Source organism: Mchenga conophoros, linkage group LG7 (genome assembly GCF_057382185.1).
Source record: "Mchenga conophoros isolate Kocher_MC1m ecotype Shallow Benthic linkage group LG7, M_conophoros_male_GT1.1, whole genome shotgun sequence".
NCBI lineage: Eukaryota > Metazoa > Chordata > Actinopteri > Cichliformes > Cichlidae > Mchenga > Mchenga conophoros.
The window spans coordinates 24,121,433-24,148,253 of NC_140532.1; the positions used below are offsets into that span (position 1 = coordinate 24,121,433).

The 26,821-nt window shown below is 37.4% G+C and overlaps 2 protein-coding genes across 13 annotated transcripts in view; one reads left to right on the forward strand and one right to left on the reverse strand.

The window, feature by feature from the left end:
* Positions 1 to 11,851, reverse strand: part of cep290 (centrosomal protein 290) — a 41,352-nt gene extending 29,501 nt beyond the window's left edge. For 4 of the 10 annotated variants that reach the window (XR_014893439.1, XM_085283009.1, XM_085283008.1 and 1 more), the window contains exons 1-17: positions 11,715 to 11,851; positions 11,196 to 11,273; positions 10,918 to 10,987; positions 10,782 to 10,828; positions 10,123 to 10,257; positions 9,735 to 9,788; positions 9,543 to 9,563; positions 8,893 to 9,039; positions 8,434 to 8,616; positions 7,967 to 8,056; positions 6,336 to 6,458; positions 5,629 to 5,649; positions 5,314 to 5,437; positions 2,090 to 2,262; positions 1,558 to 1,720; positions 1,323 to 1,423; positions 1,165 to 1,231 (exon numbers count right to left, since the gene is read on the reverse strand). Coding sequence is in view for 9 of the 10 variants with exons in the window: in XM_085283009.1 (XP_085139135.1) it covers positions 1,165 to 1,231; positions 1,323 to 1,423; positions 1,558 to 1,720; positions 2,090 to 2,262; positions 5,314 to 5,437; positions 5,629 to 5,649; positions 6,336 to 6,458; positions 7,967 to 8,056; positions 8,434 to 8,616; positions 8,893 to 9,039; positions 9,543 to 9,563; positions 9,735 to 9,788; positions 10,123 to 10,257; positions 10,782 to 10,828; positions 10,918 to 10,987; positions 11,196 to 11,273; positions 11,715 to 11,828 (1,711 nt within the window). In the remaining variant the exon portion in view is untranslated. Of the gene's footprint in view, positions 1 to 1,164; positions 1,232 to 1,322; positions 1,424 to 1,557; positions 1,721 to 2,089; positions 2,263 to 5,313; positions 5,438 to 5,628; positions 5,650 to 6,335; positions 6,459 to 7,966; positions 8,057 to 8,433; positions 8,617 to 8,892; positions 9,040 to 9,542; positions 9,564 to 9,734; positions 9,789 to 10,122; positions 10,258 to 10,331; positions 10,528 to 10,781; positions 10,829 to 10,917; positions 10,988 to 11,195; positions 11,274 to 11,714 lie in introns of those variants that run through there. The other 6 variants (XM_085283012.1, XM_085283011.1, XM_085283010.1 and 3 more) reach the window with 4 other exon arrangements.
* A 2-nt stretch (positions 11,852 to 11,853) lies between these two features.
* tmtc3 (transmembrane O-mannosyltransferase targeting cadherins 3) overlaps positions 11,854 to 26,821 on the forward strand; it is a 32,668-nt gene continuing 17,700 nt past the window's right edge. The window contains exons 1-6 of one of the 3 annotated variants that reach the window (XM_085283018.1): positions 11,854 to 11,988; positions 12,959 to 13,172; positions 13,322 to 13,540; positions 16,679 to 16,778; positions 20,347 to 20,462; positions 20,893 to 21,065. In XM_085283018.1, coding sequence (XP_085139144.1) covers positions 12,984 to 13,172; positions 13,322 to 13,540; positions 16,679 to 16,778; positions 20,347 to 20,462; positions 20,893 to 21,065 — 797 coding nt within the window. In that variant the 5' untranslated portion in view covers positions 11,854 to 11,988; positions 12,959 to 12,983. Of the gene's footprint in view, positions 11,989 to 12,131; positions 12,349 to 12,958; positions 13,173 to 13,321; positions 13,541 to 16,678; positions 16,779 to 20,346; positions 20,463 to 20,892; positions 21,066 to 26,821 lie in introns of those variants that run through there. The other 2 variants (XM_085283017.1, XM_085283019.1) reach the window with 2 other exon arrangements.

Genomic DNA, 26,821 nt, shown 5'->3' on the forward strand with positions numbered 1-26,821 from the left:
GTGCATTAAAAAATTATTGGCCAGGCCAGTGGTGCACATCGCAAATGAGCTCGCATAGTTGTGCCAATTCTTAATGACGGTATTTTAGCTAACAACCCCAACTACCAGATTCAACTTATAGTTGGCTAAAAATAACAGGGATGTGGCTAGCTGGCAGTTTTTTCAAGCGATGTTGAAATTTCCACATTCAAACACTTCAAATTTCCTTCGGGATTAATAAAGTATTCTGATTCTGATTCTGAAATGCTTCAGGAGCTTTCCGCTCAGCGCAGCATCAGCACCGCAGAAATACACCAATACAGCCGTAGACTCAAGACAGAATTCACAATGCGTTTTCAGGACTTTCAGGTGTATGGACCAATGTTTTCTTTTCTGATCAAACCAGAAAGCTTTAATGAGCAGCTAGATTTGTCTCGCATTAACTGGCTGGACAGAGGACATAGAAATACAGCTGATTGAACTGAAAAGCTCGACTCTGTGGGGTCAAAGTTTGCAGAACTACAAACGCAGCTGGAATCCACAACTGTGCGTGTTCATGGAGCTGCATTTTCACCTGCTGGACATCACTACCTGACAAGTTTAACTGTCTTCAGAACATTGCAGAGGCCTTATTGAGAGTACTTGGCTCTACATATCTGTGTGAACAGATTTTCTCTCACATGAGTGTCCTCAGGTAGCCGTCTGAATGCTGGACACACAGAGACCTGTGTCTCTGAGTGGGAGACGAGAGATCACATTAACATGTGTATCCCTGTATTAACAAACACACATTTTCTGTTGTACAGTTCATTTGCTGTTATGGAGTTCTTGTTATGGATAAAAAGTGTCTTTTTTTTGTTTCAAAATAGCTGATAACTATTCACTGATAGCTGCCAACATCTGCGAACAAATATAATTCTATAAAGTGGTTCTATATAGTGTGTAACTGTTCATATAGAGCATTATTACATTTATTGCTAATGCAATCATATGGCACACTGACTTCTGATAAAATTTTAGATGGCACTCATCATCAGAAAGGTTGCCGACCCCTGCCTTACACGATAGATGTGGTGAACCAACTACACATGAGCTTTTCAGAATGGGTGAAAAGAGTTGCTGATATACAAATATACTTTTTAAAGGAACAATCTGTGGAATTAAACCGAGTGATTTTAATGTCACCTCTTTCCTTCACCATGCGTCTGATTTGTTTCTTTAATTCCAGTCTTTCCTCTTCAAGTCGTTCAATCTAGAAAATAATCAGGGTGTTAGTAGAAGACGCTCATGAGCAAAATTACATATAAAAATATTGGCTTTAACCAGTATAATTCCCACTATACCTCTTTGGTGAGCACTTGGTTTTCTGCTTTGTACCGGCGCTGTCTGAGATCTGTGGCACGCCTAAACTCTGTCAGATCCACTTCCTGCTTTGGTTCCAGACCTTCGGAGTCAAGATCAGTATAAACAAAAGCTAAATTAATTTTATAGTTCCACGTCAGTGAGTGTTGTCTAAATATACTGAGCAATGTGACCATTCAAGTTAAAAAAAAACAACAAAAAAAACAAACATCTGACCTAGTTTTTCTCTAAAACCTTCGTTTTCGTCCATGAGGTCATTGATTCTCATCTCAAGCTGGTTGATCTCTTTGGTCATGGCCTCTGCCTCACATTCTCTCTCTCTAATTAGATTTTTACACTCTTTGATCTCTGCAATGGCTGCTTCCAGGCCATAAGTGCCCTGTAAAACAGAAACCAAGTTGTTGTTCAAAGTGTTTCATTCACCAAAAAGCAAGTCTTGTCTAAATGTCTTTTTTCCTTGTTTTTAACTCATATGCTTTTTGTGGAAATCAGGATGTGATTTGGCATGGTGAAAAACAAACACCATGTTTGTAGACCAAAAAAAGCACGTGGATCACACCATAGTCACATTGTCATTTCAATGTCTCTATTAAAAGTGAGGATGGATGGGGAAAGGAAAAAAAAAAATCACATGCATCAATTCCTGGAAATTAAGTCACAAATAATTTAATTTGGCTGCAAACATTTTACTGAAAGCCAAAATAAAACAGAAAAAAATGAGGAACAAAAAATATGTTTGCAGACTTACAGACTCATATTGGCTCAAGCGGTTTGAAGCCTCAATAAGTGCTTTGTCTTTTTCCTCAGCATGAGCTTCTGCTAGTTTTACCGCATGCTCTGCTTCCGTTGCTCTTGTCTCTGCAGCTTCTAGCCTTAACTTCAGCCCCTCCATTTTCTTCTGCTGTAAGGTAGGTGGGAGGCCTTCAAGAACAAATGACAAATGTAATTGTAATTATGCATATATATGTGTGTGTGTGTGTGTGTGTGTGTGTGTGTGTGTGTGTGTGTGTGTGGATAGATAGACAGACAGATATATGAGGCAAAATTCTTTTACAAAAAGCTAAAACTACCAGGGTCAAAATGATGAACCCAATCACCAGGTTTTTTTTTTGCTGAATAAACAGCCTTTTAACAACAGTCTCGCACATGTTTCCTGAGCAATTTCAGCCCATTGTTCTTTGGCAAATCTTTCAAGTTCCTCCAGATTTGATGGTTTTCTGGCAGAAATTTTGTCTTCAGTTTACAATGCACATTTTCAAAGGGATTCAAGTCAGGGCTTTCTGGAAGCCATACAGTAAAGTTCACTTTGGATTTCTGGATGCTACTACGTCAATTCAAATCAAATCAAATCACTTTTATTGTCACATCACATGTGCAGGCACACTGGCACAGCACATGCGAGTGAAATTCTTGTGTGCGAGCCCCACAAGCAACAGAGATGTGCAAACACAACAACACAAACGAGCAAAATACAAGAATGGCCAACCTGAAACTAATAAATATATGTACAATATATAATAGTGTATGCATTTCTGGATGTGTATACTAAATATTTTCCTGTGTGTGTGTGTGTGTGTGTGTGTGTGTGTGTGTGTGTGTGTGTGTGTGTGTGTGTGTATACACATTTTTACATTTAGTCAGCCACCGATTGTGCAAGTTCCCCCACCTAAAATGATGACAGAGGTCAGTAATTTGCACCAGAGGTACACTTCAACTGTGAGAGACAGAATGTGAAAAAAAAATCCATGAATCCACATGGTAGGATTTGTAAAGAATTTATTCGTAAATTAGGGTGGAAAATAAGTATTTGGTCACCTCAAACAAGGAAAATCTCTGGCTCTCACAGACCTGTAACGTCTTCTGTAAGAAGCTTTTCTGTCCCCCACTCGTTACCTGTATGAATGGCACCTGTTTGAACTCATCATCTGTATAAAAGACACCTGTCCACAGCCTCAAACAGTCAGACTCCAAACTCCGCCATGGCCAAGACCAAAGAGCTTTCGAAGGACACCAGGAAAAGTATTGTAGACCTGCACCAGACTGGGAAGAGTGAATCTACAATAGGCAAGCAGCTTGGTGTGAAAAAATCAACTGTGGGAGCAATCATCAGAAAATGGAAGACATACAAGACCACTGATAATCTCCCTCGATCTGGGGCTCCACGCAAGATCTCATCCCGTGGGGTCAAAATGATCATGAGAACGGTGAGCAAAGATCCCAGAACCACACGGGGGGACCTGGTGAATGACCTGCAGAGAGCTGGGACCAAAGTAACAAAGGTCACCATCAGTAACACACTACAACGGCAGGGAATCAAATCCCGCAGTGCCAGACGTGTTCCGCTGCTGAAGCCAGTGCATGTCCAGGCCCGTCTGAAGTTTGCCAGAGAGCACATGGATGATACAGCAGAGGATTGGGAGAATGTCATGTGGTCAGATGAAACCAAAGTAGAACTTTTTGGTATAAACTCAACTCGTCGTGTTTGGAGGAAGACGAATACTGAGTTGCATTCCAAGAACACCATACCTACTGTGAAGCATGGGGGTGGAAACATCATGCTATGGGGCTGTTTTTCTGCCAAGGGGACAGGACGACTGATCCGTGTTAAGGACAGAATGAATGGGGCCATGTATCGTGAGATTTTGAGCCAAAACCTCCTTCCATCAGTGAGAACTTTGAAGATGAAACGAGGCTGGGTCTTCCAACATGACAATGATCCAAAACACACCGCCCGGGCAACAAAGGAGTGGCTCCGTAAGAAGCATTTGAAAGTCCTGGAGTGGCCTAGCCAGTCTCCAGACCTCAACCCCATAGAAAATCTGTGGCGGGAGTTGAAAGTCCGTGTTGCTCGGCGACAGCCCCAAAACATCACTGCTCTCGAGAAGATCTGCATGGAGGAATGGGCCAAAATACCAGCTACTGTGTGTGCAAACCTGGTAAAGACCTATAGTAAACGTTTGACCTCTGTTATTGCCAACAAAGGTTATGTTACAAAGTATTGAGTTGTATTTTTGTTATTGACCAAATACTTATTTTCCACCCTGATTTACGAATAAATTCTTTACAAATCCTACCATGTGGATTCATGGATTTTTTTTTCACATTCTGTCTCTCACAGTTGAAGTGTACCTCTGGTGCAAATTACTGACCTCTGTCATCATTTTAGGTGGGGGAACTTGCACAATCGGTGGCTGACTAAATACTTTTTTGCCCCACTGTATGTCTGAGCACATTTCTCACTAGTTTTCTTTCTTTGAAATTTTTCACTTCCAGGCTTTGTGGCAACTCCTTGGAATTCTTGATGATTACTCCAGTTCTTGATACTTGGAAACACTGATGATGACACTCAGTTTTAACTCGATGTTACAAGCTTTGAGCATAAGCTTTAAGCTCTTCATTGCACATCAGTGGTTTGTGGTTTCTCCTATGTCTCATTAAAAGGTCAGTTTTTTGGGGGCTAATAACACTGACACTGGTAACAAAAAAAAAAATCCAAAAAGCTAATATGCTAAGAAATGTTATGTCCAAAATCCCTTGCTCTGTTTAAAGAAAAAAAAAACACTTGGGAAAAATCTGACTCACATTAAAATACATAAACTGCTCAGTGGCACCTGCAAGTTCTGAGCCATTTACCTTCTTAGGCATGCAACCATGTTTTATCAGTTCTAATTTAAACAGTTTAAATTTTAGTTTAATCATGAATCTCAAAAATGTAAAAAACAAACAAACAAACAAAAAAAAACAACATAAAACCAAAACATCTATCTCAAAAATTCAGATATATTCAGAACATATATCTTTTATGATGATTATATTTTGATGTTTGGTATTTTTTTAAGGTTAACTTAACCTGTTGGTCTACAGTTTGCTCTTTTTGGGCATTCCCCCGTAACTACAAATGTCTGCAATCAACAACTGTCAGAAGAGAGGCTAATGAACAACATTTGATAAATTAAACAGGGATGTATAAACCTCTGTCTTTCTTCGTAGATGTCTTTAGCTCCTCAATAAGTAGGGTGTGCCTCTCCATTTCCCCTGTATACTGCTCCACCTGCTCACTCAGCATCTTGATCTGATTATCACGCTCTTGGACAACCTTTAGGATATTCACCACAAAATCAAAACACAACACAACACAAAACACAGAATTATCAGGATTTCAATGTTAGACACATTTTACACAGCTGTGGCACACATAAATATTTACACATTCATTGTTGGAGAACGTTATGGACCGAAAACAACAGGAGGTTACAAGATAAGAGGCCCACGATGGATGAAACTTACAGCGCAGAGCTCATATATGACCTGACCCAGGGCAGCAAGAGACATGGAAGGAAGGATAGATTTATATGTAAAGACAGGGCAAAGAGAGAGAACCAAAAGAAGAAACATGACATACACATAGATACAGATAGGTGGAAAACAAGATATGACTATAACCTCCAAATTAGGATGCCCCTGTTCCAAAGAATAAAAATAAACGTATAAACAATGACCCCCCCACCCCCAAGCATTTAAGATGTACATAGGGTTATTTTATCACAGTATTTTATTTATGCATATAAGGTTGATAAGAATTATATCTGTAACAAACTGTTTTGTTTTAGTTTTACTTTTTTGGCAACAGTGAAGTAAAAGTATGCTTTTCTTTCTATTTAAGCAAACGTCCTCAGAAAAAAATGTGGGTAAAATAAAAATCTTTTCTATGATAAGGTGACATAAAATAACATAGATGTATATCCAAGCACAACACTCAGATCCATTAATAACAAAGTCTGTGGTGAAATGTGTTATAAAACGTCCCCAAATCACTTTTAAGATAAGGTAAAAGTTGCATTCCTATGCTGAGCTCGGGTTTTTGTGTTCACGTAAACAAAACTGTCGCCATGATTACACAATCACCTACATTCAGTGCACCACAATGGCAGGAGATGAAAGTCAGAAATGTTTATACACAAATGAGATTATTTCATCCCTATTTTTGAACAGACCTGCTGCAAGGCCAGAATGTTGCTTTTGTCCAAGTCCAGCTGTGCTGAACGCAGCTTTTCCCTCAAGTCACGAATCATCTGCTGGTACACCAAAATTTCATCGTCCTTCCCAGACAGCACTAGCTATCAGGAACAACAAAAGTAAACTCATGTTAGTCCTGTAGAATAGTTTAACAAAACTCAGTGATGAACTCAGTGACTGAAATTTGCAGGTGCCCACATGGACAATGCCTTCAAGAAGAAGGTTCAATGGTGCGAGAAGAGAAAGACTGAGCAATCTGGCCACATTGACAAGCAGTGTTCTTGGAAAAGTAAAGGTGAGACTTTGAAACCTGAGAACACTGTACCAGCTGTAAGAACCAGATAAAACAGATGAAAGATTCATAGCTAAAGTATTTATTCACAATCACAATTTCAAAAAGGCTAGGATGCTGTTCAAACTTTAAATGAAAACAGAATCTGCAAAGCTCACATACCCATATCTCATTCACCAGAAAACATATCAAATGTTTAAAGTTAGACATTTTAGTATTTCCCGAAAAATAGAAACTCACTTTGAATTCAATTGCAGCACACATGTTTAAAAAGGTGGGATGAGTGCAACAAAAAACTTGAAATGGTACCAAAAAGATACATCTGGAGGGACATTTTGCAGCTAACTAGGTTAACTGGCCACAGGTCAGTGAGACACCAGACTATTATAAGAGCATCTTATAGAGGCAAAGTTTCTCAGAAATAAAGATGGGCAAGATCTTCACCAGTCTGTCTAAAAAATTGTGGAAGTCAGAAAAATGTTTAAATACTTTAAATATCTACAGCACATACCATCATCAAAAGATTCAGAAAATTTGGAGAAATCCAGAAGAGACGGCTGAATACCAGTACTGGGTGCCTCTGATCTTCAGCCCCACAGACAGCACCGCATTAAAAAAAATATAGAGCAACACAGGGCTTGCACATTTCAGCAAGACAATGCTAAGCCCCATACTTCATCTGTTATAACTTTGAAGTTGAAGACTCCAAAGAGTGAACGATTTTTTACCAGCCAAAAACATTTGGCTCATTATGAAATGAGAAAATAAACTGCTGTTAACTGTGAAACAGCTAGAATCCTCTATCAGAGAAAAATGAGACAATATTACTTTCCCAGAGTCCAGGAACTGGTCTTCTCAATTATCAGATGTTTATGAAAATGACTGTTACACAGTGGTAAATATAGGCCTGTCTAATATTTTGCAACATGTTCAAAATTGCCTTATTTCCGAGTGTTACATTTTCTCAGTTTAACCATTTGATATGTTTTCTGTGTTCTACTGTGAGTAAAACATTGATCAATGAGATTTGTAAGTCTTTTCTACAATTTGGGTTGTAGTTTTAAACTATGTGAAGAGGCAGTGAAGAGACTAGTCCCATATGTAGGGATACCCATAGGTAAATGTTGTATTAATCAATATTAGTATTAATGTTCAGTGATCCTTTGTTTTAAGCGGAGAAGTGAAGATTAACAGAGGCACCAGAAGCCCCTTGGTGTAAGGGTTAAGGTTGCAGGTTTTTCCTTGAATGCACCTGCTTAAAGGAAATAAACTAAACAAATAAAACTTGCCCTTTGGAGAGTAAGTTTAAATGCTTACCTTCCACTCCTCCACTTTGGCATTGACAGCTGCCATAATAGGGTCGTTCTCTTCAGTCATGCTATGAATCTTATCTGTTAACTCTCTGACCTGCACATAAAAAGTGGAGCCATGATTCTGTACCTTGCACGCAAACATTATTTTATCAGCTTAAAAAATTGCAGAGTGTGACATAATAAATGGATTCAGGTAACTTATCTCCATTAAAAAAACAGTATGTGAACCCATATGGAAAAGAAATAGTAAAAACATATATGATTTACTCATGAAAGTGGCCACTTTCTCATTACTTTCATATATTTTTTTAGTAAGTATACCAAACATACAAGTTTCATTATATAATGTTTCAATGGATCTTATATGTGTTTTCACTCTTGTATGCTTTTCATACAAGTTTCATACAAGACAGATAAAAACTTTATAAGATTTATATATATCTTTTCCATATGGGAAGAGAAGGATCTTACTTGAAGCTTTGTATGATCTCGCTCCTTCCTAAGCTGGTCCATAATGGAGTCAGTCTGCTGCACCACAATCTTCAACTTATTGTACTCATCCGTCATCTTCTCCATCTCCTTCACAGATTCCTCCAGGCTTCTCTGCATCTGCATATTCTCAGTCTTCAGATGTGTGTTTTCATCTTCTGCTCGCTAATAAACACAATATAATTCAATAAACATAATTTTAGGGGGCGTAGTCTAAGACACATCAATCAGCAGTACAAAGAGTATGTAATAAAAAAAATGAAAGCCATAAATATATGCAGTAAAGGTCTTAATTAACAATTACAAACAGCACTAATCTTGCATGTATGAGGCAGCGTAAGATGGCCTTGGGCATCCGATACATGGCACCATTGCCAAGCTTGGCACAAAATAGTCTGTTGCCTAGTTGACCAGATTTTATAGTAAACAGATTTTCAGTACCTGCAGGTCTTCTAAACATTGGTAAAGCTGGCGGTTGGCAAGGTTGAGCTTCCTCTGAGTCTCAGCATTCTCATCTTTTGAAGACATAGGCTCTTTCTGGTCCAGCTCTCCGCGATAAAAGTCCACATCCTGCTGGAGCTGCTCATTCTGATGTGATGCGGCAACACAGACGTCAGTTCAGAAAATGAACCAAATAAAATTTCCTCTGCTCACTCACAAATATGGAAACACTAAATTGACTTTCGAAGCCCCTGAAATACAAGCCTGTCCTGCTTTTCAGTATACTTTGAACAGCGATGGATTTTACTATGATAGTTTATAAGAAAACACACAGTCTAGAAGGTGTCACCTTATGCTATATTAAATATAAAATGTGTTATAATTTATAATCTATCAGGTTAGTCAAGTTCACTTTGTGCACAAAAATCAAAACTTAAACCCTTTAAAAAACCCTAAATTCTGCTAAAATTCCATTATGTTAAGGATCTCATATTGCATATGATATACTTCTTATCATCATCCTATTCACTTTTTGTATGTACATTTATAAAAAGCTGTGATGCAAAAAAGCCTCATGTACACCTTTATATTGCTACAAAACCTACAAACTATTCCTCATTTTACTTAACTACACTACCTTTGTTTCTTACCTTCCTCTTAAGCTTTTCTAACTACACCACGGAACAGATGGAGACAGAAAAAAAGACTAGATTAAAAGGAGATAATGAGTAAAAAATGAAGGTAAAGCATGAATACACAAAAGTTTTAAATGAAGTGCGAATGGATCATAACTAAACAAGGGATGAAATGAAATGACGAGTGTAATGTCAACTATCAAATACCTCTCTTTTCAGCTTCTTGATGACTTCCTCAGCCTTCTCTACTTGCACAACCAACTAGAAAGACAAAACCAACTTTACAATGTAGAAACATCGAAAGCGTTCTGTTGTTGCCTTGTAACCATCAGAAAACGATAGAAAGGTGGAAGCAAACAATGTCAAACAAGATTAGCAAAGCAACAGATGAGTCAAACCATTTGTATCGTATTCTTGTATTGGTTGTTTTTGTATATAAATTTGTCCATACATAAATATTTTCAGTTTAACGTAACATTCAATCTTTTCACCAGCATATATATATATTTTTTTACCAGCGCTTTGTCAACATAACATGTGCAAACTAATAAGCTAACATTTGCAAGTCTACCTACGGCAAGTAAAGTGCTCATACCTCCTCATTGGTTTTCTTTTCCTTCCCCATTTCTTTCTTTAACTGGGTCACCTCATTCTCCCTTTGCTCCAACTGGGTCTCAAGGTGCCAAATCTGATCTCTAATAAAGCCGGTGTTCTGCACAGTGCTGTGGAGCTGAGTAGTATAAACAGGAGACAAGATGCACACCCAAACAACCCCCACAAAGAAATCTCTTAGTGTCTTATTACCTCCATCTGTTCATATGTGTTCATTTCCATGACCAGGTTGTTAAACAACATTCTGTTCACGTTTTAAGGCATAAAAACAACCAGAATATAAGTAGTGACAATCCACAACCCTGGGAAAATTGAAAATGGTTAACAATTCCAAACGATAAGCAATTTCTGTGAGTGCGCAAGGAATTAGCTGTAATCTTCTTAGGGGTCACTACAGCAAATCCCTTCATAAGGAGGGTTACGTTCAATGATTGGCTGAAAGAGTTGGCACTGCTGAAAGGAAGTAAATAAGCATAGAAAGTGATATCAACAACATAAACATTCATAATGATGGTTGAGTTCAACCATGTGAAGAAATAACAGTTCAGCAGATCAACAAAAATGCCCAATATATAATGTGTAAGCAATAACATATACAGTTTTTAAATATATATATATATATAAAAACTAGATTTGTTTTACCTTCTGTTCTTGTTCCAACTGTGACACTTTAGCCAAGAGTTCTTTTTCTAAAACACAGAAAAATAATGCAGATGTTGTTTTTTAACCTCACAGACAAAAAAAGAAAAATGTCTAACAAACTTTATATGATACTAACCTTTTCTAGCATGTTTTACACCAATGTCATCGATAAAGTCGAAGGCAACAGAAAGTTCTCGATCTCTAATCTAACACAGAAACGTAGAGAAGACGTTGAGAAACAAATATTATTTCAAAGGAAATATTTCATGCATAAACACGTAAAAGCACCAAGGTCAGTAGTGTGACTCCTTTATGAATATTCTTCTTTCCTAAAAATACATTACAGATGTTGGTAGGGTGGTTCACAGATGTGCGTGGGAGAGATCAGAATATAAAAACAATAAAACTGAACACCTTCAGGAGGGATTGAAACACCCTGAGGACTTGAATAATGTTCTCTGGAGCTTTATCCTTCACACCCCATTCTTCTGTCTGCATGGGAAAAGTCAAATGTAGAGTCATTCAACCTCATAATACCAATGCTTGTACGACACAACTGCCTAGACCAAAACAATCTATATTTATACGTGTAATATGACGAGGTGTACAAAGACTGATCAAGGTTCAATCGCAGTACTCAGGCTTATGCGGCAAATTCATCAAGAGCTTTCAGCATAAGTTAGATTGTTATGTGTTGTATCCAATGGTCACCGAAGGCATGAAAAATTTAGCATACATAAGTACATAATTGTTGACCAATCATCAAGTGATTGCTATACTCAAAATAATATGAGCAGGACTATAGTCTGTCTTTATTCCATCGACCATCAAAGACAGACATTCAGTGAGCTGATGGAATTTGCAAATTAAAAAATATAAAACATTGCTTCTTGTCCAGAAGTAAATAGCATAATGTCATCGACGGGCCATTACCAAAACTAACAGATCGAAGACCTTATCCACTTCGTCTTTGTCGCGTTCATTGAGGGTTTCTGGGTCAATTCTCAACATTTTATCCCAATTAAGAGCTGCAGGCATCTTGGCCATGATGTGTTTTTAAAAGACTTAGCTAAATAGGAACTGATATAACATCGATGTGGCACTTAAATTTACGGTTATAGAATAGAGACGCATTGGCTGCTAGGTTACGGCTGACAACAACAGTTAGCTAATGAAGCTACTCCAGAAGAAAACTACAAAAAAATCGGTAAAGTTCCCGGAAACTTAACTAAACCGTAGCGAGACGGTGAATATAAAGTTATTAAAGTGTATCGTCGCAGTTTTGCAACTCGGTACTGTCCATATTTACGTCAGTTAGTCCACAAAAAGCATCAAATTTGGCTAGGTTCAACTTGCGCGGTCACCTCTGCACCGGAAGTTATAGTGGGTATTCGCCAAAGCTACTTAGCACATATGGAACGCCGCTTGATGAACTGTGTATTCCGTCTACGTTTTGTCAGCTAAAGTGTGTTTTATGAGCTCAACTGCCAGCCCTGTTATAGACACGGTGAGAAAGACCTAAGCTACTTCTCTTCCCACCTTATCCAGCCTAAACACAGGCGACAAGGTAGTTAGCTGTAGCCGCTAATTTAGCTTCATCGTTAGCTAATGTTATGTTGCAGCTACGGTGGCTCTGAAATTGTCATTACATGCTGTTTTGGGCTTTTTGTGCCATTATGTAACCATTAATGATTGGTCACAATGCCGACTGAATTTCATTTATCAAACACCTGGTGTTCGATTTCTCGTAGCTAATTCTCTCAAGTAATATTAGCTGGCCACGACAGCGCGTTGGAGTACGCCCTCCTTTGCTTTTGCTGCCAGCTGTAACTATTCGTTTTTTCAACAAATAAGCACAAATTTACTCACTTGTACTTTTATTCGTTCTATAATTTAGCTGTTATATTTCCAGTTACATCTGACTCTGTAGCTTTATCTACAAACCAGGGAGGCACACTCTAAGAAGTAATGCTTGCATGCTATTTAATTTACTGGGTGCTGTGATGAGGAATCGGGCTAAGAAGACTTGTTTACATACACCGTACATCACAAAGTTGCACTATAAGTGAAAATATGTGTCCAATGATGAAATAAGTTTGAACTCATACGTGTCTATTTCACAAATCGTCATGCCATCAAAATTGTAATAATACTAAATTTTTTGTTGTCCTGCACAGTGATCAATGAAGGCTTTGGTCAGCAATGGCTGTTGTGTCATGGAAGGAGATTTTACTTTTGAGTGGACTGGTGGTGGGGTGTTACTGGAACAGCTTGTCATGCGGGTTTGTGTTTGATGATGTCTCAGCAATCCTTGACAACAAGGATCTGCGCCCATCAACCCCAATCCACAACCTTTTTCTCAATGATTTCTGGGGAACACCCATGGCTGAGGTAAGCTTTAAGAAGACTCAAACTCAATATGGGATTATGTAATTTCTCTTTAGAATTTTATATTATGGATCAAATTTGTCTCATTGTCATTTGTCGTTACTCAAAGTAATTTAGAAAGAAATAAACCTTCAACATGTGTCCCACTACAGGAACGGAGTCATAAATCTTACAGACCCCTGACAGTACTCACCTTTCGACTGAACTACCTCTTCAGTGAACTCAGCGCAGCTTCCTACCACCTGCTCAATGTCATTTTACATGCTGTTGTATGTGTGCTTTTCCTGCGAGTGTGCCGATTGTTCCTGGACAAGACTTCCAGCTTAGTGGCAGCATTACTGTTTGCTGTGCATCCCATTCACACTGAAGCTGTAAGTGTACAATTGCTTTGTGAGCAAATGTTAAAAAATGTGTTTTATTAAATTTAATTTGGCCTAATTGAGAATTATGTTCATGTACAAGTCCATGGAAAAAGTGTAAATTAGTGAGAGAAGTAACTGGAAATACTCCTAATTTATCTTTCACTTTCTAAATTAAAGTAATCTCATCAAGTTATGCTCCACCGGATGGGACAGACCCACTGGGAATTATAGGCAAATGATTGGCATTGGTTAGGTGGTCCTTGAGTCCCATCTGCAATCCAACTCTTGACTTCCTCAACATTCTCATGTGCTATTTTAACCATTTTCATGAGCATTTGTTAGGCAAAGTTTTAGGAAAAATGAGATAGAATACAAGGTCACTTTTTAACTTTTTTTTAAACTTTAGGAACATCTGTCTGGGTTTGTATAACTAAGCATTCCACTTGGCTATCATGGACGACCTGTCATGGATGGTTCACAAATCTGTTGCAGGGATAACACAGATACACAACCGTTCTAGTTTAAATAAACACTTCTGGCCAATTTAGAATTGCCAGTTAAACTTACCTTTGGTACAGAGTTTCAAAACTTTGGACAGTGGGATCCAGCCAGGGTCTCTGGAGAGAACTCATACAAGCATGCAATGTGCTAACACTGAACTGGAAGCTAGGTCCTTCTCGCTATGAGGTAACATAGCCAGCTAAGCTGCCCTAGCTAAGCACTGGGTTTTCCACAGAAATTATAACCACTGGATGTCTCACTTGATCTCTAGTACCGCAAACCAAATAAGCAGTAATGTTAGCCGCACCTTCACTCTTCCTTTAAAACAAGAAAGTTGGCTTTGTGAAATGCGTTGAGTAGCCCTGTAATATTCCAACTTAAGCTGAGCAATTCACTTGATAGTGCTGTAGAAGTATTTTCACTGCACTGTAAATGTGGCTGAATTAAAAGAATTCTGCATAGAAGAATGGGCCAAAATTCCTTTAGATGGAAAAAACCAGTTCTTGCAAACAGTTGCTACAATGGTGGTACAACAAATTATTCGGTTTTGGGGGGGAATTTTTTTTTTCCACATAGAGACAGATAGGTTTAGATAAATTTTTCCCTTAATAAATGAGTTTGTAATTTAATAGTGGAATGTTTTATTTATTTAGGTCATCTAATACAAATATGAATTAAGTCAAAAGCATTAAAAGAAATTAGGAACGGGTCAGAGATCATTTGAAGTTTGAAAATCTACATGTGCAATAAGGTGTTAAAGAGACTTCAATATAGAAACAGTTTTTACATGTAAAGACTTTGTGTCTTTATGGAGCGTTGTAGGACATTAAGAGTAATCAGAAACTTAGCTTTGCACCAACATGTCCACTGTGGCATACAATCTGAATGCATTTCAGTGATTGTTAAAATTGCGTCAGAGTGAACCAGACAATAAACAGCAATTGAATTGTCACATCTTGCCTGTTATGGCTTGCTCAAAAAGGAACTCCACCTTATTCAAGTAAACCCTTTTGTTCATGCTCATGACATTAACTTACTTGTGCTACACGTTACATTAAACCTCTGTTTTTACTGTTGTCATTTAAGGCTGCATTAACATTCTTTAAATGCTTTAAAATTTTTGCTTCCATTTTTTTTCCTTCTTGAAATATAAAGATAGTTATTATAGCTTATCATGGATGTTGTCTGTAACACAAAGCTTATTGAACTTAATAGGAAATCAAAACCCTTTAGCTTATTGTTTATTTGAACTTTATCTCATTCTACTGTCTGAAAAGCCTCTTCCCCAATTAGGACTTGTATTTCATCCTTTTGAACATAGCTGAACTGATGACCAGACAGGCCTTGACCAGAGTAAAAAAACATTCTGCTTCTTGGGTGTGGAGTGCTACTGTTACACAGCATGCATCACTGTTCCTATCTTCCTCATCATGTTCTCTAATCTATGCACAGTCTTTCAGACTTCTTGAATGGAAACAATTTGCCTCACAAATGAGCCTTTAGTGTTAGTCCAGCAAATGCCCTTCATGTTATCACCGTCTGGAATCTCTCACTGAACGGATCATTTGTTTTTTGAATTATGCTTCAAGCACTGAAGGTCCCTACATTATAAGCTTATACAAAGAGTGCCTGTGTGTCCCATGTCTTTTTCAGTAGGTTTTTTTTTTTTTTTTTTTTTTTTGGGGGGGGGGGGGTGATCTGTCTTTTTGAATGAAGACTTCAGTTTTTTTTTTATATATATCTTCAAACATCTTTAGATACAAATGACACTAAATAATTTGTATCTAATTTGTAACTCCATCCATCTGGATGGATGGAGTTGCCAACTCTGTATAGATGGAAAGTTAAATTTGTAGTTTGAATATTTTCAAGAAATTGAGCCAACTGTAATCAGTCTTTCTAAGATTCTGTTGAAGTAACATTGCACTGATCAGACATTTTAGGGGGCTCTTGAATGCTGCCAGCATTTTTTCCTTCTCCCACCAGTTGACAAATAGGTCAGTCAGAGCACAGTGCCTGTGCTTGTTTTGAATCTTCATGGCAAGCCCTATTTATTGGAAGCTGCAGCCCTCTCATGATGCCAGTTGAATTCTTAAAGTGTAAACAATCCCCTCTTCTTTTAGTGAGTGCTTTGTAGAACTATTTGTGGGACCTTTATGTTCTTAGAGTATGTCTCTTTCCAAGAACTTAATAATGATATTTCTTCCGCATGAGGGCAGTCATCATGTACTTAAATGACAGACGTTGCTGTCAGAGAGACTATGTTACATATAATTGCTTCCCCATCAGTTGATTTGGGTTGAACAGAACTTTTTATTTTTATTTTTAGAGCCTTAGACCATGAGCTCTGGTTCGTGCCAGTCAAAGACACGTGTAATGTTCTCAGAGTTATTAGATATGTTGTCTGAGACATGGAGGTCATGTGGTGGTGGCTTCAGAGTCGAGGCAAAGTAGCATGGGTATAGAATAGCATCTCCTAATAGGAAAAGTAAACTTTTCTGTATTATTTTACAAACTTATTTCAGAAATTTTTATCTACATTTCAACTTGAATTACCAAACAATGAACATTTAAGTATATTTTAAGAAATCATCTTTCCAAATCTTTATGGTTGGGTCGCTTGTGTTGATCGACTGTTATCATCAGGTCACTGGTGTGGTTGGCAGAGCTGAACTTCTTTCATCAATCTTTCTTCTGGCTGCTTTCCTGGCGTATACAAAGTCAACTGGACCAGACCATTCCATTGGTAAGTATAATGTTCTTCCCTGGCCTTTATTTATTTCTGTCTCATGTGCAAAATCTACTGGGTCATTAAGTATGAACTTATTTTCAACATGCTGTTGTCTGTTAACATTATTTCATTATTTTAATTGCCAAAATAAGCAAATACAAAAAAATCAAGATGGAGGCAGTGGAAGTGTTGTGGCAACAGATCGGATAAGATCAAACACCTGGCTATTCGGGTGTTAACTTCCAATTTTTTTCCACCAATGTTTTGATATAAATAAACACTTCCCTTTGAGGGTAATTAATATGGAATGTTCAGTGTTACTTATTACTTATAGTCATGGTAATAAATCTGTCAAGTATAAGGTTTTATGTATCCAGACCTGATTGTTAACAGGTCTTAAAATTAGGTAAATAAAACTTTAGCTATACTACAACTTGTGATATATTTCATTATTTATGTATCCAAAATTAAGCCAAAATATGGAAGTGGTGTGTGAAAGTGCACTCTCGCTGCTTATATTCGAACTAAGGGAGTAATAATTAAATGCAGTTGATTAAATGATCATCAGCAGGTTTTTACCACCTGTGTAAAAGCAGTACCTTTGGTAGTCTGCTGATCTTGAGCACTCGGGCATGTATTAGAGTAGAATACATGCCTGTCATTGCCAAGTAGAAAATGTATCTGCAATGATCTTTAAGCAAGCAATTGTTGTTGTAATCTATCTGGCAAAGATTTTTTTATTCCCAAGCAATTTGAAGTCTACAGTTCTATAGTAAGAAAGATGATTCATGTACATGCAATCTTCCCAGGAGTCGATGTCTCAGGAAATTTACCCCAAGATCATCATCAAAAAACTGTAGCGCTCCAGCTCATGTCAGTTAGATGTTCAAATCCATGACAATACAATTAGAAAAAGATGAAGCAAGTGTGGCTTGTTTGGAATGGTTTCTAGAAGAAAGCCCAGGCAGCACAGCATAGGTTTGCAAAGTGGCATCAAACCGCAAGATTTCTGGAACAATGTCCTTTAGACGGAAAAATCCAAAGTGCAGATGTTTGGTTATGATGCATAGTGCTGTATATAGAAAACCACAGCAAATCAGCAAACATACCCCATACTGCCTGTCAAGCACAGCGATGGGAGTGTGACAATTTAAGATTGTTTTGCAGCCACAGACCTGGGTACTCTCCAGTCATTGAACTCCTCTATATGCCAAAGTATTCAAGAGTCAAAGGCCCTCTGTCTGACAGCTAAAGCTTAATCAAAATTGGGTCACACTGCAGGACATTGAGCTGAGGTACAGCAGCAAATTCACAACAGAATGGCTGAAAAAGAAATGAATCCAGCTTTTGCAATGCTCTAGTCAAAGTCCAGACCTCAATCTGATTGAAATGTTGTGGTAAGAGCTATGCATAAATGAGTGTTTGCAATCTTCAATTATCTTATGTAAAAGACTGATTAAGTAATTGCTTTCTGTATGACTTTAACTTGCTGCTGCTAAAGGTAGCTCTAAAGCTGCTGAATTATGGGATGCGTCTGGATTCTCACACACAGCTTCTGCATATGTTTTGGAAAGTTTTTGTTAAATAATAATGACGCTGTATAATATTCATCTCAGGTTGTATTTTTAAGACTAGGTCAGTTTTTATGATGTCCTGATATGTAAAACCTTGGAAATGACAGAGGGTAGAGCAGGGCGATATTACCAAAAATATTTATCACGATATACATTTGAGAATTTGCGATAATGATATAATTGACACTAGACAAAATACTTTACAACTCTACAACTTTATTATTAAGCAGTTGTTTTTTATGTGCATTAAAGTTATATAAAAATGTAACGGTGCAAATGCAAATTCCTTGCTGACAGTTTAACCAAAAGGCATTTCCAGTGGAAATTGGCCGACATATCCTCAGCATAACCATGTATAATATCCACAAAACTTAAAAAGAGGTTATACACACACAATACAGTAATATTATGTTGAAGCACAGTACGTATCACTCCGCAAGGCTCCTGCCTATGATAGACGTAATGCTCCGACAATCCATCAAGCGGTGCGGCTTCGTAGCTTAGCAAAGTCCTACTAAAACATTTGACAGATTTTCGAGCGCCGTGTACCACATAAAATCGTTTTGAGGTCAGTAAACACAACCAGAATTCATACATAAGGCACACGGGATTATAAGGGGCACTGTCGATTTTCAGAAAAATCAAAGGATCGATTTTAAGTGTGCCATTGTTTTCCAAAAAACACGGTAATAACGACGGCCCGCTAGCATGCTCTACTAAAAATAGTGCTTTGTTGTGTGCCTGATGGACGAAAGCTAAACCAGTTCCACACCACTGAAGTTGAACCATTTTTACAAACCAGTTCTGGTTCATCTGTTTCATTCACCGATCTGCTTTCGCTCTTCTCATTCATGCTTTTTTTCACCATGTGCATATGAAAACAAAGGCACTGCGCATGCGCATTTTACCCATATTATATCGCGATATTTTATTTTCTTATCGTTGCCCAACATTATACCGCGAACGGCATGATATGGCCCAGCCCTAACAGAGGGTACTTTCTTTTTAGTATGGCTACACCTACCATGCTCATCTAGATGCCTCTAGATGATGCAGCTGTATGTATTCACCAGTCTCCCAAAACAAATTTCTCTAGACCACGTGGAAGAAATCTCTTAAAATTTGGAATTCAGTTGAATTTGGTAAACACGCACACAATTTCCGTCAAATGTTTTATTGGATAAAATTAGAAAGTGATAGCATTTTGTATCCAAGAGTTCAAATTTAAACTTTATTGTAACATCATAATGTTCTGGAAAAAAATGATTTCTGCAGTTATTCAACACTAAAGCTTAGGAGCAGAGGAGGAGATAAAATGTTTGTTTTGTTGAGATATTGAGTTTGTATCAGTTGTCCAGTTGTATTCATCTGTGGTACTTCCTTTTTTAAATTGCTCTAGTTTTCAAAGAAGATATCACTGTGTGCGAGTCTGGACCTGCATGTTTGCTGGTGAACACACATAACTGTGAGGCAGTAATATTTAGTTCTGAAGATGCAAGATCAAGTAATTGGTTATAACAGTAGCCTCAGGTTTTTAACTTGTATCCACAGTGAGCTGTTATGTTATTTTTTTTAATCATTCTTCTGTTTATATGTATCACAATAAATCAAACTATTAAAGTAACCCAATTTAACATGTATGAGTTTTCCCATTTCCCCAGTCTAGACAAATACTGAAAATATAAAACTATTAACATAACACACCAAGAATTATGAAGTAAAAAGTGGATTCAATCGTTCAAATTACTTTTTTATAGAATCTTCTTTATGAGGTTTCCACCTTTTACTGTTCAGTTTTATTATCACTGAAGACAAAAGTGTTTCTAAACTTGTAACTGGTGCTATATGGAGACGTTAATATGACATCTCAGAGGTTTTTATGTTCATAATGGATCAAGAGAATTTGTTGCATTTGTTAAGTTACCAATGCACCAGTGGCTACAAGGTTAATAAGTTGTCATGTGTATATATTAATATATATATTTTTGTTTTTTTCTTCTTTTGTTCAGTTTGGCCTCCCATTGCTCTGACAGTAGTTTTAGTGGCAGCGGCAACACTGTGTAAGGAACAGGGAATCACGGTTGTTGGTGTCTGCTGTGTCTACGAGATCTTTATTGCACAGGGGGTAAGGATCAGAAACTTTTTGTGTCATAAAACATTCTATAAATTATATCTACATCTGACCACACACACACACACACACACACACACACACACACTGTATCACAGTCATCCAGCTTTTTGTATTTACCCATGCTGACCACAAGATTTCTGCTTTGGAGATACTCACACTCAGTTATCAAGCTATAAACAGTTTGACCCTTAGAACCAAGTGCACCAACTTCAAGAGTGGACTGTTCAGATCTTGACATGTCTTCTATCAATGCTTTATCTTTGAGTGTTCATAATGTTGTTGTTGTTGTTTTTTATTTCTTCTATAGGCATAGATTTCATTATTCAGAGGTTGCTTCCTGGAATAAATGTATATGTCATATGGGTATTGCTTTACATGATGATGGTAAGTTGATTGTTTCTGTCTTTTTTGCCATTCTCAGTTTACATTGCCGATGCTGGTGGACACGATATGGCAAGTTCTGCAGGGTAAAGATGGGTTTCCCTATGCTGTCCTGCAAACTCTTCTGAAGCTCATTGTTCTAGTCATCAGCACCCTGCTGCTCGTTATAATCAGGGTCCAAGTCATTCAGTCGCAGCTTCCTGTCTTCACAAGGTAGGCAGTGTTACGGATGGAAAACTCACCAGCATTTTAATAAAATAAACTTTAGCCAGTTTTGTTAATTATTTATTTATTAAGCTAAGCCAAGTGAACATAACAGGAATAACAAGAATGGCAGACGGTTCTGCTCAAAGGTCATTTTCATGGGGAAGGAAAAGCCCAGTTTCAGTCATTTAGTGACCTGCTAAAAGGCACACATTTCACAATTTAAAAATATATTTTCTCTAAGCAAAAAGATGTGTTGAAGAATTTTCAGTTTGTTTTAATTGATTTGTCATTAAATCTTTTGTTTTTCCTCTCCAGACAAAAGAAAAATAAATTAGAAGCTGCCACTAAAATAAATAAATATATATATATATATATATATATATATATATATATATATATTTATTTATTAGGGGTGCAACGATATTCGTATCGATATTAAACCGTTCGATACAGTGCTTTCGGTTCGGTACGCATATGTATCGAACAATACAACATTTGTAATTTCTTTTATCAATTTTCCTTCTGACGATGCTGTCTGTGTTGAGCGCTCAGTGAATCTGTGTTCGACTACTCCGCCTAGGCTGCACTGTCGAGCGCAGATCCACTGAGCGCTCAACACAGACAGCATAGTCAGAAGGAAGAGCGCAGGGCAAGCTAGCGAGACAGAAGTTAAGCTCTACTTGCAACAGGCAAATTGAACCTCATTCAGATCTGGCGTTTGGAATTATTTTGGTTTTCATGTGACGTATGACCCTGAAGGTAAGCGAGTCATGCACTAAAGTAAAACAGTATGTTGGATGTGCCATGCAATGCTCAATTACATTGGTGTGAACTAGTGTGTTAGCGCAGTTAGCTCGTTAACGTGTTGGCTGTCTAGCCCCATGCACGGAGTGATCGGCGGTAGCTCGTTAACGGAGATTTGCCGTGTTGTGGCGTTAAGGTCATTTCAACGAGATTAACCTGAAAGCACTAGTGGGAACACAACGAATATGACTGCACATTTACGCCGACATCATCCTAGTGCAAAGACAAGTGGAAGCAGACAAAAAAAAGCAAGCATGCTACTAACTTTAGCCGAGTCATTTAGACAGCTGTTAGCACATGATTCTCCTTATGCTGCTGAGAATATAGCCCAGAAGAAGCGCATAGTATAGCTTTTATTTTGGAAAGAGCCATTTCTCTGTAATAAACTCTCTTTTCCAAAGATGAGTGATTCCTCAATCAGATACAGGGCTCGCAATATCGCTAGCCCGACGTCCTGGAGCTAGCGATTTTTTTCAGTCGGGCTACCAAAATCTTTCTCTTCCCTGCCCGTCGGGCTATTGTAGGAAAAATATATGTCAATGCTTTTGCATTCTTTCAGAAATGTAGCTGGGTAATTATGTCATTGGCATCGGTGAGCCACTGTCAATATGTGACATATTGAAGTCGCGTTTGAATTTGCAATCGTGCGAACTGTGTATAGAGAGCGACAGCACTGATCTGTGAGTGATGATAATTTGTGCACCAATTCCTCTGACATCGTCTTATTAATCGTTAGCTTACTATGCAAACATGACAAGTGAAATCTCCCGCAGCTTACACATGTGAGAGGTTGATCGCGCAGAGAATCGCTGAGCTTATGTGAGTGAGCGTGTAAAAGCATTTCAGTTCTGCTGAGCCAAATAAGACAGGTCAGGGTGAAGAAGTGACAGCCAAAGAAAAGCTTACCACAAAACGGAGAAGTTATGACAAATCAGACTATAAGGCAAAAAGAAAGTGCAGCTTTATGGTTTCATGGACAAAAGAATTTCTGTGGCTGCGATATGATGAGCTAAATAACCAGGGCTGCACATAAGTGGTCCGCAGGTGCGCATTCGCTGTCAAAATAAAAAACACGCACAAGGGTTAGGGTTAAATTTAAAAACTGTACTTTTGAGTTAAAATATATATTTATAATTTTAATAAATGACAAATTAAAAATGCATGAACATTTTTTTTGTATCGAAAAAATATCGAACCGTGACACCAAAGTATCGAACCGAACCGAACCGTGAATTTTGTGTATCGTTGCACCCCTAATGTATGTGTGTGTGTGTGTGTGTGTGTGTGTATGTATGTGTATATATATATACACACACGTATATGTATGTATATATGTATATATATATATGTATATATATATATATATATATATACGTGTATATATATGTATATATACGTGTATATATACGTATATACATATATATACACATATACGTATATACATATACATATATATACATATACGTATATACGTATATGTATATATATGTATATACGTATATGTATATACGTATATGTATATACGTATATGTATACACGTATACGTATATACATATACGTATATACGTATATGTATATATATATGTATATACGTATATGTATATACGTATATGTATATACGTATATGTATATACGTATATGTATATATATGTGTATACGTATATATATGTGTATACGTATATGTATATACGTATATGTATATACGTATATGTATATACGTATATGTGTATACGTATATGTGTATACGTATATGTGTATACGTATACGTGTATACGTATACGTATATACGTATGTGTATACGTATATGTATATATACGTATATGTATATACGTATATGTATATATATGTGTATACGTATATACGTATATGTATATATATGTGTATACGTATATACGTATATACGTATATGTGTATACGTATATGTGTATACGTATATGTGTATATATATGTGTATACATATGTATGTATGTATATGTATGTATATATGTGTATGTGTGTGTGTGTATATGTGTATGTTATATACAAATTATATGTATGTATATATGTGTATGTGTGTGTGTGTATATGTGTATGTTATATACAAATTATATATGTATAATTTGTATTGTAAATGTAGTCTGGTAACATCAATTTGGTGTTCTTGGATTATATAATATTTACCAAGTTTTTCTTTATTGTTCTATAATAATATCTTACAGACAAGCAGTCACAAAGTGCTGTTAAAAAAATAGAGTAAAATAAATAAAACTAGGAGGAATCACAGTAAAATAGAAACAAGCAAGGGCTGTTGTACAAAGCCTCTCCTTGACTCTCCCCACTGGTGGTTGTTGTACCCCCTCCTCCTCCTATCTTTCAATGTGTTCTACACTTAGACTTTATCCTGGCAGGCCCCATTAGTATAATTTAGCACACAGACTGACCTTTCTTCCTAGCACTTATTCTTCATATAAGTGTTATATAAATAGGAAATAAATAGAATTTTCTTCTGTCCAATTATAGTAACAAATTCTATGTGTCTATGGGTCACTTTATGAGGAAGTTTGTCTCACCACATATGTCATGGAAAAGTATGGTCCTCAATCTGTTGTTACAGAACCTCCCACAAAGATAGTTTTGAGTATTTGGTACACTGGTAATTAGAGCAGGGCGATATGACCAAAAATATTTATCACGATATACATTTGAAAATTTGCGATAACGATATAACTGACGATATAATGAATATACATGAATATGCATAGGTTCATTAACATATGACGTCTACATACAAACAAAGAGTACCGTGCGTGCGTGCGTGGGTGGTCAGAGTGTGGCCCCATAAACGACTTCCCTTAACCTGCTGGTCTGGAAAATCCAACAATTAATCTATATGTAAAAAAGCACTTAGACTAAAACTGACATAGCTACGTTAATCCTACCGTAAAACAATAAAACAAGGTACGACCTCTTCCCATGCTCCCAGGATGTAGGTGTGCATTCCTGGAATGCACACAAAGCCTTTGAAGCCTGCTAAAGATCACACATCCTATCACTACACAATTGATTATACACCTCTAAGCATATATGGTTAAATATTTCTAAGAATAAATGACAATCAACAATACAAAACCTAACACTCCACAACTTTATTAGTGCAAAAAACCGATCAAAGTATTTTCACTTGAACAAGCAGCTGTTTTGTTTTGTTTTTTAATGTGCATTAAAGCTATATAAAAATTTTACTGTGGAAATGCAAATCCTTGCTGACAGTTTAACCAAAAAACATTTCCAGTGGAAATTGGCCCACATATCCTCAGCATAACCATGTATAATATCCACAAAACTTAAAAAGAGGTTATACACACACAATACGGTAATATTATGTTGAAGCACAGTACGCATCACTCTGCGATGCTCAGCTTAGCAAAGTCCTACTAAAACATTTGACAGATTTTCGAGCGCCGTGTACGACATAAAATCGTTTCGAGGTCAGTAAACACAACCAGAATTCATACATAAGGCACACGGGATTATAAAGGGGCACTGTCGATTTTCAGAAAAATAAAAAGGATCGATTTTAAGTTTGTCATTTTCCAAAAAACACGGTAATAATGACGGCCCGCTAGCATGCTCTACCAAAAATAGTGCTTTGTTGTGTATCTGACGGACGAAAGCTAAACCAGTTCCACACCACTGAAGTTGCAGCATTTTTACAAACCGCTTCCTGGCCATCCGGTGAAACTGCTGGGAGGACAATGTTGGAGAAACGTTAACATTTTATTTGTACTGCATAATCTGCCGATTCTGACAGAAATCTGCAACTATCCTTTGAAGCACCGCTCCTCTAAAACAGCAATAAGGATAATTATTATTATTAGGATTATTAGGTTATCCACATTATTATGTAAATAACAAAATAACTTAAAGCAAAAATTGGGAAACGTAAAGTCCGAAGTCTTTATATTAAGGGCCATCAGTCAAACAATACTGTTTGCTCTGGGTCTAAACAGAGCGCATTGTGTATGACGTCTTCTTTTGCGCATGCGGGCCGCTTTGAGCGTTCACACTAGAGCGCGTTTGCTGTCGCATTTTATTTGTAGTGTGAACGAGCAGACAAAAAAATTGGATTTGGTCAAAAAATCAGAATTGAGCATTAAGACCTGCAGTGTGAACGTAGCCATAGTCATGTTGTGAGACAAGGCAGCGCGTAATAGCAATATTGGGACTTTTGGGGGTGTGTGTCGTGGCTCCAAAAGGTTGGGAAACACTCCGTTATACTACTGGCTTATTTACTTTCATGTTACTCTGTAAAATCTTATGTAACGTACTGTCTCATAATTACCAATTAAAAATATAAGCCTAGAGGCTACGGCCCCTAATGAGGACACGTGACCTTTCTCTAAGTATTTAAGTATGAACACAAAGCTGACAGCATAAATCAAAGATGAAAACCAGAGACTTTAAGGAGACTTTAAAGCGATCTTTACGGTGATTCTACTGTAGAAACATGAACAGGTAGAAATAGAGGCTGCAGCCTGACTGGTCATTAGTTTGTTACTCGTTGAAGTTCAGCAGCGATTGGCTTCACCGCAAATGCCAGCTCGCCTTATCACGGTGCTGGGCTGGGGTCAGCATTTACTCAGCTTTAACATCACTCTGGGCTCTTGGCTAATGTAGCATTAGCATGCTGTGCTTGCAGAGAGCTAAAGTTGTGTTAACAGTATAATGCAATAAAAATAAAAGTAATGTCCATATCCACACTGTAAACTGCGCCACTATTTTCCTTCTCCAACACTGGAGAAATCAACCGATCGCAACGAGAGTGCAAGAACCGATAAGCGGAATCGATAGAAAGGCAGACTAACAATTCCAAGCAATTGAACTTCCCATCCCAACCTATCATCTAGTATCATATTGAACAGTAGAAAAATGCTATACAAGAATCAATCCATTTACCTTTAACTGATTTTCAGCATTAA